Source organism: Larimichthys crocea, unplaced genomic scaffold, assembly GCF_000972845.2.
Source record: "Larimichthys crocea isolate SSNF unplaced genomic scaffold, L_crocea_2.0 scaffold334, whole genome shotgun sequence".
NCBI lineage: Eukaryota > Metazoa > Chordata > Actinopteri > Sciaenidae > Larimichthys > Larimichthys crocea.
Window position 1 is genome coordinate 62,419 of NW_020854414.1, and position 14,267 is coordinate 76,685.

General features: G+C 45.0%; 1 protein-coding gene and 2 non-coding genes across 3 annotated transcripts in view; all 3 read left to right on the plus strand.

The window, feature by feature from the left end:
- The window catches only part of LOC104939845 (40S ribosomal protein S17), an 11,435-nt gene extending 8,752 nt beyond the window's left edge, over nt 1-2,683 (plus strand). The window contains exons 2-4 of the mRNA XM_027276324.1: nt 214-427; nt 939-1,004; nt 2,559-2,683. Of these exons, the coding sequence (XP_027132125.1) occupies nt 214-427; nt 939-1,004; nt 2,559-2,636 (358 nt within the window). The 3' untranslated portion in view covers nt 2,637-2,683. The remainder of the gene's footprint in view (nt 1-213; nt 428-938; nt 1,005-2,558) is intronic.
- On the plus strand, nt 641-767 carry LOC113744973 (small nucleolar RNA SNORA71). Its single transcript, XR_003461927.1, has one exon. It is a non-coding gene; the product is annotated as a small nucleolar RNA SNORA71 (small nucleolar RNA).
- LOC113744974 (small nucleolar RNA SNORA71) lies at nt 2,371-2,497 on the plus strand. The gene has a single exon (XR_003461928.1). It is a non-coding gene; the product is annotated as a small nucleolar RNA SNORA71 (small nucleolar RNA).
- Nucleotides 2,684-14,267: the final 11,584 nt, after the last annotated feature.

Sequence of the window (14,267 nt, forward strand, 5' to 3'; positions counted from 1 at the left end):
TCTGTGTGTGTGTGTGTCCTCCTCTGACGTGTTCTGTGTGTGTCTGTGTGTGTGTGTGTGTCCTCCTCTGACGTGTTCTGTGTGTGTGTGTCCTCCTCTGACGTGTTCTGTGTGTGTGTGTCCTCTGACGTGTTCTGTGTGTGTGTGTCCTCTGACGTGTTCTGTGTGTGTGTGTGTGTCCTCTGACGTGTTCTGTGCGTGTGTGTCCTCTGACGTGTTCTGTGCGTGTGTGTCCTCTGACGTGTTCTGTGTGTGTGTGTCCTCTGACGTGTTCTGTGTGTGTGTGTCCTCTGACGTGTTCTGTGCGTGTGTGTGCTGCAGGTATGTGACACATCTGATGAAGAGGATCCAGAGGGGTCCGGTCAGAGGAATCTCCATCAAACTGCAGGAGGAGGAGAGAGAGAGGAGGGACAACTACGTACCAGAGGTCAGTGAACGCACCACCACACAGTCGAGCACCTGAACGTGTTCTGGTTCTGGTCCTGGTTCTGATTGGTTAAATGGCTGCTGTAAGCTGAGATGTGTTGTTGGTGTGTTTGGTTCCATCATGGCGGCAAATTTAATGTGATGTGAAGATGTGACACACCCATCAGACTCTAACGACCTCGTTAACCTCACCGTGGTGTCGTGTCCGTCTCCGCCCTGTATCGAAAGTGACCATGGCGTCCTCGTCGTCAGGTCATTGATAGTACAGGAAGATGAAGCTGAGAGCCTTTCCCGTGTTTGAAGGACTTCCTGTTCCTCTCAGACCCTGGCGCTCTCACACAAACAATGACTCGTCATTTATTTTCAGTTTTAATGTTTCTTAATATTTACATTAAATCTAACGAGGACGGCACAATGAGATTGTTTGGTGTCACTCTGAGGTCAAAGGTCGTAATCATTGAACTGATGCATTAAACATGATGATGTAACCACTTCCTGTGTTCACCTGTCAGGTGTCCGCTCTGGACCAGGAGCTGATTGAAGTTGATCCCGACACCAAGGAGATGCTGAAGCTGCTGGTGAGTTTAGAGTACAGTACTCGAGTATTTTAATGTTACGCTGTGTTACACTTCAACCGAATCTGACAGAGCTGCAACGATTAGAGGGGTTAGGTCGGGACTAGAAGAGTCCGCTGGGGGTTAGGTCGGGACTAGAAGAGTCCGCTGGGCGTTAGGTCGGGACTAGAAGAGTCCGCTGGGGGTTAGTCCGCTGGGCGTTAGGTCAGGACTAGAAGAGTCCGCTGGGGGTTAGTCCGCTGGGACTTAGGTCGGGACTAGAAGAGTCCGCTGGGAGTTAGGTCGGCACTAGAAGAGTCCGCTGGGGGTTAGGTCGGCACTAGAAGAGTCCGCTGGGCGTTAGGTCGGCACTAGAAGAGTCCGCTGGGCGTTAGGTCGGCACTAGAAGAGTCCGCTGGGCGTTAGGTCGGCACTAGAAGAGTCCGCTGGGCGTTAGGTCGGCACTAGAAGAGTCCGCTGGGCGTTAGGTCGGCACTAGAAGAGTCCGCTGGGCGTTAGGTCGGCACTAGAAGAGTCCGCTGGGCGTTAGGTCGGCACTAGAAGAGTCCGCTGGGCGTTAGGTCGGCACTAGAAGAGTCCGCTGGGCGTTAGGTCGGCACTAGAAGAGTCCGCTGGGCGTTAGGTCGGCACTAGAAGAGTCCGCTGGGCGTTAGGTCGGCACTAGAAGAGTCCGCTGGGCGTTAGGTCGGCACTAGAAGAGTCCGCTGGGCGTTAGGTCGGCACTAGAAGAGTCCGCTGGGCGTTAGGTCGGCACTAGAAGAGTCCGCTGGGCGTTAGGTCGGCACTAGAAGAGTCCGCTGGGCGTTAGGTCGGCACTAGAAGAGTCCGCTGGGCGTTAGGTCGGCACTAGAAGAGTCCGCTGGGGGTTAGGTCGGCACTAGAAGAGTCCGCTGGGGGTTAGGTCGGGATTAGAAGAGTCCGTTGGGGGTTAGGTCGGCACTAGAAGAGTCCGCTGGGGGTTAGGTCGGGATTAGAAGAGTCCGTTGGGGGTTAGGTCGGGATTAGAAGAGTCCGTTGGGGGTTAGTCCGCTGGGGGTTAGGTCGGGATTAGAAGAGTCCGTTGGGGGTTAGGTCGGGATTAGAAGAGTCCGTTGGGGGTTAGGTCGGGACTAGAAGAGCCCGCTGGGCGTTAGGTCGGGACTACAACCTTCAGACTGGAGTGTAATGCTCTTTGAAGTTGTGTTGGAGATTCGTCAACGATGTGACGCTCCAGATCAAACTCTGATAACGAGCTGCTCCGTGGTGTGTTCACTGCCTCTGTAAGATCAAAGACGTTCAGTTAATTGTTACCTTTCCAGGTAAATTGATACTTATTATTCAAGAGTGGATCAGTGACGATGGTTGCAGCTCTGCTCGGCGTTGATGTGTTTCCTGTATCGAAAGTGACCATGGCGTCCTCGTCGTCAGGTCATTGATAGTACAGGAAGATGAAGCTGAGAGCCTTTCCCGTGTTTGAAGGACTTCCTGTTCCTCTCAGACCCTGGCGCTCTCAGACACTTTCTTCTTCTCCTTAAATGTGTCCTCGTGGATGTCTCACCTGTCCCTCTCTGTCTTCAGGACTTTGGCAGTCTGTCCAACCTGCAGGTCACCCAGCCCACCGTCGGCATGAACTTCAAGCAGCCCCGAGGAGTCTAAACGTCTGTAAAGTATCTTTAATAAAACCCTTTGGGGAAAAAAACAGACGTGCTGTGACGACTCGTGATTTCAGCGTGTGAAGTGAATCAGTGATCAGGACTCTGATGAAATTAAGTATTTAATTTTAAACCGGTGGCACGACCATCGTCTGCTGAAGCTGTGAATGATCAGAGGAAAACTTCATCCAGCTCTCTGTGAAAGAAAAACCTGGAAACTTTCGTCTCGACAGTTGACAAGCAGTTTCCAGCGTTCAGATGAGCTGTGACGGTTTGACTCTGTCCAATCAACAGCCTCCACACGTCCTCCAGTGTTAGAGCAGTAATTTGATTACAATGAAGACAGTGAGTATCTGCTGTAAGGACAAAGAGTCAAATATCTGTGAGGAGTTCATCCAGGACTAGCTGGTGCTCTGGCTTCGTGTACAGAGGTTCAGGTCTGTCCAGGTCCAGGTCTGTCATGTCTGTCCCTGCTGCTGAGGAAAGGGCGATCAAAGCCCAGCAGACTGAAGCGAGGAGGGGACGTATCAGAGAGGACGATGAGGCTGCTGCACCGATGTGAGGTACTTCTTCACATCAGGCTGCACTCTGTACTTCAGTTATACAGACTCATTAATAAAATATAATTATGATTTATTATTTAATCTAAGTGAAGGAGTCCAGTTTGTACTGAACGTGTCACTGCAAATGTGGTTTTCAAACTCACTCTGCAGGATCAGGTTTTGTCCTGCAGGTGGAGCTACAACATTATCAATCAGACTTTATTTGTATAGCCCAAAGTCACAATGTCCATTTTCCTCTGAGGCTTTACAATCTGTACAGGGAGTGACACCCTCTGTCCTTAGACCCTCGGTTCCAGTGAGGAAAAACTTGCCCACATAAAACCCTTTTAGTCCTAGTCCAGGGTAATAAGGTACTATGAGCTCTTTTAGATAAGATGGTGCCTGACCATGAAGAGCTTTGTAAGTAAGGAGAAGAATTTAAATTCTATTCTAGATTTAACAGGGAGCCAATGCAAGGAAGCCAGAATGGGAGAGATGTGATCTCTGATCTTGGTTCCTGTCAGAACACGTGCAGCAGCATTCTGAATTAACTGCAAAGTCCTCAGAGACTTATTGGAGCAGCCTGATAACAAAGAGTTACAATAGTCCAGCCTTGAAGTAACAAATGCGTGGACTAGTTTTTCTGCATCCGCTTGAGACACGATGCGTCTGATTTTAGCGATGTTACGTAAGTGGAAGAATGCAGTCCTCGAAATTTGTTTTATGTGGACGTTAAAGGACAAATCCTGATCAAAAACAACTCCAAGATTCTTTACAGTGGAGCTGGAGGCCAGGGTGATCCCATCTAAAGTAACTAAGTCTCTAGAAAGAGAGTTTCTGAGGTGTTTGGGTCCAATTACAAGAACTTCAGTTTTGTCTGAATTTAACATCAAAAAATTGTAGGTCATCCAACTTTTTATATCCTTAAGGCATGCTTGGAGTTTAGTTAACTGATTGGTTGCATCAGGCTTGATCGATAAATATAATTGGGTGTCGTCAGCATAACAATGAAAATTGATAGAGTGATTCCTAATAATGTTCCCTAAAGGAAGCATATATAAACTGAATAGAAGTGGTCCAAGTACAGAACCTTGTGGGACTCCATGACAAACTTTGGTCTGCATGGAGGATTCATCATTGACGTGAACAAACTGAGATCGATCTAAAAAGTACGATTTAAACCAGCTTAGGGCGGTTCCTTTGATGCCAATTCGATGTTCCAGTCTCTGTAAAAGAATTTGATGGTCAATGGTGTCAAATGCAGCACTAAGATCTAACAGGACAAGTACAGAGATGAGTCCTTTGTCTGATGCCATTAGGAGGTCATTTGTAACTTTGACTAATGCGGTCTCTGTGCTATGATGCACTCTAAATCCTGACTGAAAATCCTCAAATAGACTATTGTTATGGAGAAAGTCACACAGCTGATTAGCTACAGCTTTCTCAAGTATCTTAGACAGAAAGGGAAGGTTTGATATCGGTCTGTAGTTGGCTAAGACCTCTGGGTCTAGAGTGGGCTTTTTAAGAAGAGGTTTAATTACAGCTACCTTAAAGGACTGTGGTACATATCCTGATAATAAAGACAGATTAATCATATCCAATAACGAATTACTAACTACAGGTAAAACATCCTTGAGCAACCTGGTTGGGATGGAGTCTAAGAGACAGGATGACGGCTTAGCTGCAGAAATGATTAAAGTTATTTGATGAAGGTCGATGGGGGAAAAACAGTCTAAATACATATCAGGTTTTACAGCTGTTTCAAAACTTGCTGTATCAGAATGCAGATCAATGTCTGTTGAGGGCAAGAGGTGATGGATTTTGTCTCTAATAGTTATAATCTTATCATTAAAGAAGCTCATGAAGTCATTGCTACTTAGACCTAAAGGAATAGATGGTTCAGTAGAGCTGTGATTCTCTGTTAGCCTGGCTACAGTGCTGAAGAGAAACCTGGGGTTGTTCTTATTCTCCTCAATTAAAGAAGAGTAATAGGCTGCTCTGGCATTACGGAGAGCCTTCCTGTATGTTTTGAGATTATCTTGCCAGACTAGATGAGATTCTTCCAGTTTAGTGGCACGCCATTTGCGTTCAGATTTACGTGCCTCTTGCTTTAATTTACGAGTCTGCTGGCTATACCATGGTGCTAGCCTTCTTTGTTTAATTATCTTCTTTTTCAGAGGTGCAATAGAGTCTAGAGTTGTCCGTAATGAGCCTGTAATACTATCAACAAGATGGTCTATTTGTGGGTGGCTAAAGGAAGTAGACAAGTCCTCTGTTACAGTTAGACATGGCATTTGATTCAATGCTGAAGGAATCACTTCCTTAAATTTGGCTACAGCACTATCAGATAAACATCTGCTGTAGAAGCTTCTACACAAAGGCTTATAGTCCGGTAGTATGAACTCAAAGGTTATTAAAAAATGGTCAGACAGAAGAGGATTCTGTGGGAAGACTATTATATTATCAATTTCAATGCCATATGAAAGAACAAGATCAAGAGTGTGGTTCAGACAATGAGTCGGTTTATTTACACTTTGACAAAAGCCAATTGAGTCTAATAGAGAGATAAACGCAGTACTAAGACTATCATTGTGGTTGTCCACATGAATGTTAAAATCACCTACAATAATTACTTTATCTGTTTTAAGGATCAAGCCTGATGCAAATTCTGCAAATTCAGATAAAAATTCAGAATAAGGACCTGGAGCTCGATATACTGTAACAAATAAAATTGGCTGTAAAGTTTTCCAGGTTGGGTGAGTGAGGCTAAGGACAAGACTTTCAAATGAATTATAATTTAGTTTAGGTTTGGGATTTATTAATAGACTTGAGTCAAATATGGCTCCAACTCCACCACCTCGACCAGTACTTCGAGGAACATGAGTATTATAATGACTCGGAGGAGTGGATTCATTTAAGCTAACATATTCATCCTCCTGCAGCCAGGTTTCAGTGAGGCAAAACAAATCAATATCATAGTCAGATATTAATTCATTGACTAAGACAGCTTTAGATGACAAAGACCTGATATTCAATAGTCCACATTTAATTCTCTTATTTTGGACTGTTGGAGATGTTGATTTAATTTGTATTAAGTTTTTATGATGAACTCCTCTTCTGTTTGTTTTATCTTTAAATAATGTAGGTGGACGGGGGACAGACACAGTCTCTATACTAAAGGACTGGGTGGGCAACTGCTCTAATGGAGGCGCAGAGAAGCGTGTAAGACTGCAGCTCTGCTTCCTGGTCTCAACTCTGGGTTGTCGACATGATTTTGGTCAGCTAATAAACTTGGCCATATTTCTAGATATGAGAGCTGCTCCATCCAAAGTGGGATGGATGCCGTCTCTCCCAATCAGACCAGGTTTTCCCCAGAAAGGTGTCCAATTGTCTATGAAGCCCACATCGTTTGCTGGACACCACCTCGACAGCCAGCGGTGAAATGACGACATGCGGCTAAACATGTCATCACTGGTCACATTGGGGAGGGGACCAGAGAAAACTACGGAGTCCGACATCGTTTTGGCGTATTCACACACCGATGAAACATTAATTTTAGTGACCTCCGATTGGCGTAACCGGGTGTCATTACCGCCGACGTGAATAACAATCTTACTGTATTTACGCTTATCCTTAGCCAGCAGTTTCAAAAAAGACTCGATGTCGCCCGCTCTGGCCCCCGGGATGCATTTAACTATGGCCCCCGGTGTCGCTAACTTCACGTTTCGGACTATGGAGCTGCCAATGACCAGAGTTGGCCTCTCAGCGGGTGTGTCGCTGAGCGGGGAAAATCTGTTTGAAACGTGGAGCGGTTGGTGGTGTACCGTGGGCTTCAGTTTGGGGCTATGCCTCCTTCGAACAGTCACCCAGCCTCCCGGCTGCTCGGGAACTACCGGGGGACGGCTAGCTGAAGCTACCTGTGGCTGTACCGCACCGGCTACAGGGGACTGGCTAACTATCTGAGCTACTGACTGTTCGGTGGTGCGGTACCGTGCCTCTAACTCACTGACCCTCGCCTCCAAAGCTACAAATAAACTACATTTATTACAAGTACCGTTATCACTAAAGGAGGACGAGGAGTAACTGAACATGTGGCACACAGGACAGGAGAGAGCAGGAGAGGAGAGAGGAGAGGAGAGGGACGCCATTGCTATAGCTAGGCTAGTTAGTGTGGCTAACAGAAACTGGAGAAACTATCAGATTGTAGTTACTAGAGTTCAGAGAGCTGTTTATGCACAGACAGAACAAGTCAGAGAGTAGTGCAGAGATAAGTAGATAGTCGCTGATGTGAGAAATATACGGAAATCTGTTCAGGTGAGCAGAGCAGAGAGCACCGTGGCAACAACACTGATACCGGAAGTGACACAATACGTTACCGCAAAGCACGTCGTCGTCGCCTGTCGCAAAAGGTCTAAATACCCAATATATTTACAAATACACATGTATTTGTAAAAACTAAAATACAAGTTACAAATTAGAAATTTGTATTTGTGGATAGCAAAACAAGGAACATTTGTAGATCACTCTCTGTGCGTTTACGGATATATTTGAGACAAAAATAACTTCATAGGTTACTGCTACACTGCTGTGTAGTGGACGCACATTGAGCTTATTAGTACGAGTGTAACATAGTTACACTCAGTTTGTTTTTATTGGTTTCATGTCCACTAATTCTCCTGTCATTTCAGATCCCACCTTGCAATCAGCTCATTTCCCTCACCTGGTTTTCCCCGCCCATCTCCTCACCTGCAGTCCATTTGCTCATCAGTCCCTCAGCATATATACTGGTTCATTTCCCCTTCATCCCTGCCAGATTGTCTTGTTGTATTTTTGCCAAGCTCTCCAGCGATTCCTGATTAGTCTTCCTGTTCTGACCCCGTTTTGCCTGCCTGTACTTTGGATTCCTGCCTGCCCCTCGTCGGATTTGTTTGCCTATCTGATCTCCTGGTTTTGACCCTATACTTCGGACTTACTAAACTGCTTATCCCTTAAAACTTGTCTGCCTCTGTGTCGTGCTTTTGGGTTCAAACCTTTCTTCCAGCCGTGACAACAACAGCAACAAGGTTTATTGAGTGTGCGTGTAAGGCGCACACTATATTTTATCCACCGCGCTTATTATTGGTGTGGGTGCCCAAAGGGCTCCTACACTATTGTTATCCTACATCTTTATTATTTGTGTGGGTGCCCAAAGGGCACTCAATTATTATTGAGTGTGCGTGCAAGGCGCACACTATATGTTATCCACCGCGCTTATTATTATTCCGCCCTTTTTTTGGTTTGCTACTCCTCCCAGAGTTTCTAGAGCTAAGGTGAGTGATGTCATCGCTAGAGTGGAGGGGGAGAGAAAAAGTCGTCGAAAAATTAATTTGCAAACTGCGACTGTGCCCGCAAATGCACAGCTACAGACGTAATTATCCCCTCAAACCAGCGCCGGTCCTGGCCACATTTGCGCCCTGGGCGAACCCCCATCCCCCCCGAACCCCCACCCCCCCGAGGCGAACATTTTCTCGTGCGCCCTAACGTCCGCCCGTGCGCCCCTGGATGCGGCGTGCGCCCCCATCGGTCTGTCCGACGCCCCCCTCTGCCCTGTCAACACCCCGCTCCGTGGCGCCCGCTCCGCTAACTTAATGAGCGGATTCGAAAATTACCGAGGTTTGTTTTTATTTTCTTTTTCGAGCGTTCTGCCCCCCCGCGGAGAAATGCGTCCCTGGGCCGGCCGCCCACATTGCCCATAGCTAGGACCGGCCCGCCTCAAACATAGGAAAAATTCGAGGCTGTCGCAGTGATACATGTTGTAGCTGTCAGATATATAGTTTTGGCGTGACACGCAAATATCGGCAGCAAACCTCCATCCCAGCCTCATATACTCCCATGTTAAAAAGGAGGTACATTTCTGGAGGAAAGCAAAGTAACGTTTCTCCTCTTGCTCCCAAGGGCACATTTCTTTATTTATCGACACAAAAGACTATGTGGACGATCAGGAAGGTCTCACGATGCCTCCCAGTTAGGTCTTTTCAATGATTGGAAATACGGTTTGGCCAGAAGTCCTTCCTCTTCGAGGGAAGGTCTCAGCATTTTCTCTTAGTCTAAGATTTCAACTGACTTTTAACGGGGCAGACCAGCCGGCCGCTGATTAGGTCCTGGTTGCTTGGCAACCTCAGCCTGCTTGAAGGAGGAGAGGGGGGAGGGGCCAGCAGGCAGAAGCCGAGCGGCGGCCATTTTAGTAGTTCTTGGCACTTAATTTGAACCTGTCTGTCTAAAATGGCAGACAGAGACAGCAGAGCAGCTAGCGCATTAGTGCTAGCTGTAAAGACATGCTATTCGTTAACATTAGCGACCAATACTAAAATTACTGTTACTTAACATTAGCCACTAGGAGTTAAATAAATGTTAATGTTAACATGCTAATGCAAACATGTTAATGTTAATTGCTAGCACATCAGCGCTAACATGCTAATGTTAACATGTTAATGTTAATTGCTAGCACATCAGCGCTAACATGCTAATGCTAACATGTTAATGTTAATTGCTAGCGCATCAGTGCTAACATGCTAATGTTAACATGCTAATGGTAATTGCTAGCGCATCATCGCTAACAACGTTAATGTTAGCATGCTAATGTTAACAGCTAGCGCATCAGCACTAACATGCTAATGGTAATTGCTAACATGTTAACATGCTAATGTTAATTGGTAGCCAACAGCGTTAACATGCTAATGCTAACATGCCAATGTTAACATGCTAATGCTAACATGCTGATGTTAATTGCTAGCGCATCAGCATTAACATGCTATGGATAACATGCTAATTGCTAGCATGTAAGCGCTAGCTGCTCCTGTGTCTAAATAAACATGTTAAAAATGACTGTTTGAGGTGTGCTTTTTGAATACAGACCCCCAGCAACAGCCCACTCGTCACTCTCAAAATTTCTTTTCTAGTACTGAATTTGCTGAGCAGTGTCAGTAATAATGTATGAGGACGACGGGGCCAGAGTCAGGCACACTCAAAATTTCTTTAGAAATTTTCTAGTTTATTCTTACGCCCTTTTTTTGGTTCGCTACTCCTCCCAGAGTTTTTGTCGCACATACACAAAACGGGTATCAAAACGACCGGCTCGGCCGGGAATCGATGGCTATGACTTTTCTAAGAGTTTCGGCAAACGCCGAAATTGCCAAAAACGAAGCCAAAAAATGAATGGGTGTGTATTGCGAGAACTTTCCAGAGCTAGAAGTGAGTAATGTCATTGCTAGAGTGGAGGGGGAAAGAAAAAAGTCGCTGCGACTGTGGCCGCAAATGTGAAGCTACAGAATAATTTATAGCTAGAAACGTAGGAAATTAGAGCCGGTGCAGTGATAACACTGTTGAAGCTGTCTCTGTTATAGTTTTTGGCTCCCTACGCACTAATTGATTGACTACTTGCCCCCCCCACAGCTCATATACTACTCCCATGTAAAAGGCGGGAAATTTCTGGAGGAAGGCAGAAGTAACGTTTTCCTCTCCCTGCTCCTGAGGGCAATTTCTTTTTTTTTTTTTTTTTACGGTTTGGTCAGAAGTCCTTCCTGTTCGAGAGGAGGTCTCAGCATTTTCTCTCAGTCTCTAACTGACATTCAACAGGTGCAGTTAACTGTCCCCTGATTCAGTTTGGTCCTCGTGCTTGGCACCTCAGCCTGCTTGAAGGAGGAGAGGGGAGGGCCAGCAGACAGAAGACAATGCGGGGGCCGTATTTCTAGTACAGTCGTCCCTCGCTATATCGCGGTTCACTTCACGGACTCGCTGTTTCGGGATTTTTATCAGTGTAATTTTGCATGCTTTTTTTTTTTACTGTGTACTGCACAGTAGAACGCGCATTGTGTTCTGCGTCCTAATTGGCTAAGGGAGAACGCACTGCGTCCTGATTAAGGGCGTACGGTACAAATGCGTGTAAAAAGGTGTAAAAAGTGGTGTGGTTAGGGGTTTTTACGGCCTTAAAACATGTATAATAATTGTAAAACTTACTTCGCGGATTTCGTTTATTGCGGGCTTTTTTTAGAACGTATCCCCCGCGATAAACGAGGGACCACTGTACTGAATTTGCTGAGCAGTATCAGTAATAATGTATGGGGACGACAGGGCCAGAGTCAGGCACACTTAAAATTTCTTTAGAAATTTTTCTAGTTTCATGAAGCAGCTTCTACGCCTGAGTCCAAAACTCCACCGGACACGTCTCTTTCATGTCACATCTGTTCTGGTCCATCCTGCATCGACTTCAAACCCACCGGGAGCGTTTCAGAACCGTTTCTCCCTCTAGACTTTGTTGACTGGCTCAGGACATAGAACCGAGCCGAGTGGAGGCCCACTTCTGAACTGGACTGGGGCGGAGCCGATGAGGTTCAAACGGCTGCGTATCACTGTGGCGACTTTGAGCTAAAACTCTTCGTGACCCAGTCAGTCCTCCACAGCGACACTACGGTGAACTCTGTCCAGGCAGGTCCGTGACTTTTACAAAGTGTTTGTCACTTTCCACGATGCACTGTGGGTCAGGATCTCTGTCACAACACAGTCTGACAGCGTCCATGAGATTCACAGAGGAAATCAGGTGGAAACACATTGAAATTAAAGTTACAACATCCTCCACATACTGAAGCTGTCTGAAGATGCCCAACAGCAAACAGGGCAACATTGCATCCCACGCTCATCTGAATGTTGACACTGATGACCTGCCTTCAAGCACTGATACCTGACAGCGCCTCTGTGATTATCTTTCTTTGTCTTTGACAGAAAAACAACGTTCTCCACATACTGAAGCTGTCTGAAGATGCTCGAGGGGAAACATTGCAACATTGCAACCCACGCTCACCTGGGACTGGGTGTGTCGTCCTTTTTGTCCCTGCTGAGACGATCACCTGCTTTAATTGACAGTCATGCAGCGAGCTCACAGCCTCACCACATCTCACTGATTTATCCAGGAAGATGATAAACAGGCTGCAGTGGAAAATGTTGTATCTGATGTTTGGAAGGAAAGACGTTACCATGATGTGTTCTGTACTCGTGCTGTGATAACACTTGAACCCCTGACAAACGCCCCCTAAAGGATAAAGCTGGCATCATTTTATTATAGCTGACGTGAAATGACAAAATCTGCTAAAGGAAGAACACAGTTGTTTTAGTCGCTGTTTTTTGTGCTGGCAGACTGTTGATTCAGTGATTCAGTTTGTTCAGTGATGTGGTAGTCTGTGTGGACATAATATTCTGCTACATGTTAGATAGATATTTCTTTTGGCCTTTTCAATGCTGCTGCTGCACTATAATTCCAGCTTGGGATAATAAAGTATATCTATCTACTATCTATCTATCTATCTATCTATCTATCTATCTATCTATCTATCTATCTATCTATCTATCTATTACTAAAGCTTTTTATACAGAGACGATGAAGAGTGACAGGGTGTGTGAGAGAGAGAGAGAGAGAGAGAGAGAGATGGAATGACATGACAGCCAAAGGTCCACAGGGTCGGATTTGAACCCTGGGCCGCAGACATGGTAAGGCATAGTAATAAACTTTGCACTTACCACGTCTTTGTTCTGTTGAAATCCTGTTTGTGATGCCAATGTTGTTGTGAACTTGTGAAGTCAAGTCCAAAGGTCAGGAGTTCAGAAAGTGTTCAGGAGCCTCTGATGTCTGATGCTGTATTATTTATTGACGCTTGATCAAGAGTAGAATTAGGACACTCTCAAAGTTCATCAGAAGTGCCTGAGTCGGTTCACATTCTGCCCAACTCATCTGGTGGGGATCGACTTTTAAACCCCAGATAACACCACAATACTACACGCCCAGAATGAGTCACAGAGAATGTCTTTACCCATGGAGGTGTTATTGTCAGCAGTTCTAGTCTGGAGACACAGATGTCTTGTTACGCAGATTGGACCGTCAACAACAAGCTATCTATTATGTCTATGAAGGCAGCAACAGGTCTCTGTGACCCTGGACACCACAGTGTTGAGATAGACTGGCACCTACTGTTCCCAACCAAAGCCAAACAACTAATACTGCTGAGGACCTCAAGGCCCACCACGGGACCTCAAGGCCCACCCGGTGACCTCAAGGCCCACACGGGACCTCGTTAACCTCAGGAGAGGAAACTCCAGAACATCCCCTCTTTGATCATAAGATCAATACTAACTACCGAATACTAATATTATCAAATTTAGAGACCACCAGGGAGCGAAGTCAGAATGGGAACGACACAAACATTACAAAACATTCTTAATCACACCTGACTGACCTGCTCTCATGTGCTCAACCTTCTGTGACAAAACCTGAATATCTGCATCCTGAACGAAAGAAGCTGTCTGTGTTCAAGATGGCCCCGGGGAAACACAGAGTTCCTAACATTGTTAGATAACGTGTATGACTGTGTTAGGTAACAACACAAAGCTGGAATCCAGGAAACATTTTACAATTAAAACATTGTCTTATAATATGACATCACACTGAAGGATTCACAAGCTGTGTTGCTGCTTTGACTTGATTTAAAGGTTTAAATTCATCTTCCAGCACTAGACATCAGTTAGCAGAGACCAGATGACCTGACAGGCTTAAGATTGTTCACATTTTTAAACCATACCGTATCTTTCTGTGATTATAGGTCCCAACCAAAGCCAACACCACAAATCAAATCAAATCATTTTATTTGTACAGCCCAAAGTCACAAAGTCCAGTACAATTACAATGACTGATAAATGACAATGAATTACAATGATGATAAAATGACAATGAATACAATGAATGATAAAATGACAATGAATTAACAATGAAGATATAAAATGACACATGAATTACAATGAATGATTAAAATACAATGAATACAATGACTGATAAAATGACAATGAATTACAATGAATGATAAAAACAATGAATTACAAATGAATGAAAATGACAATTGAATTACATGAATGATAAAATGACAATGAATTCAGACTGATAAAATACAATGAATACAATGAATGTTAAAATGACATGAATTACAATGAATGATAAAATGACAATGAATACAATGACTGATAAAATGACAATGATTACAATGACTGATAAATTACAATGAATTACAATGACT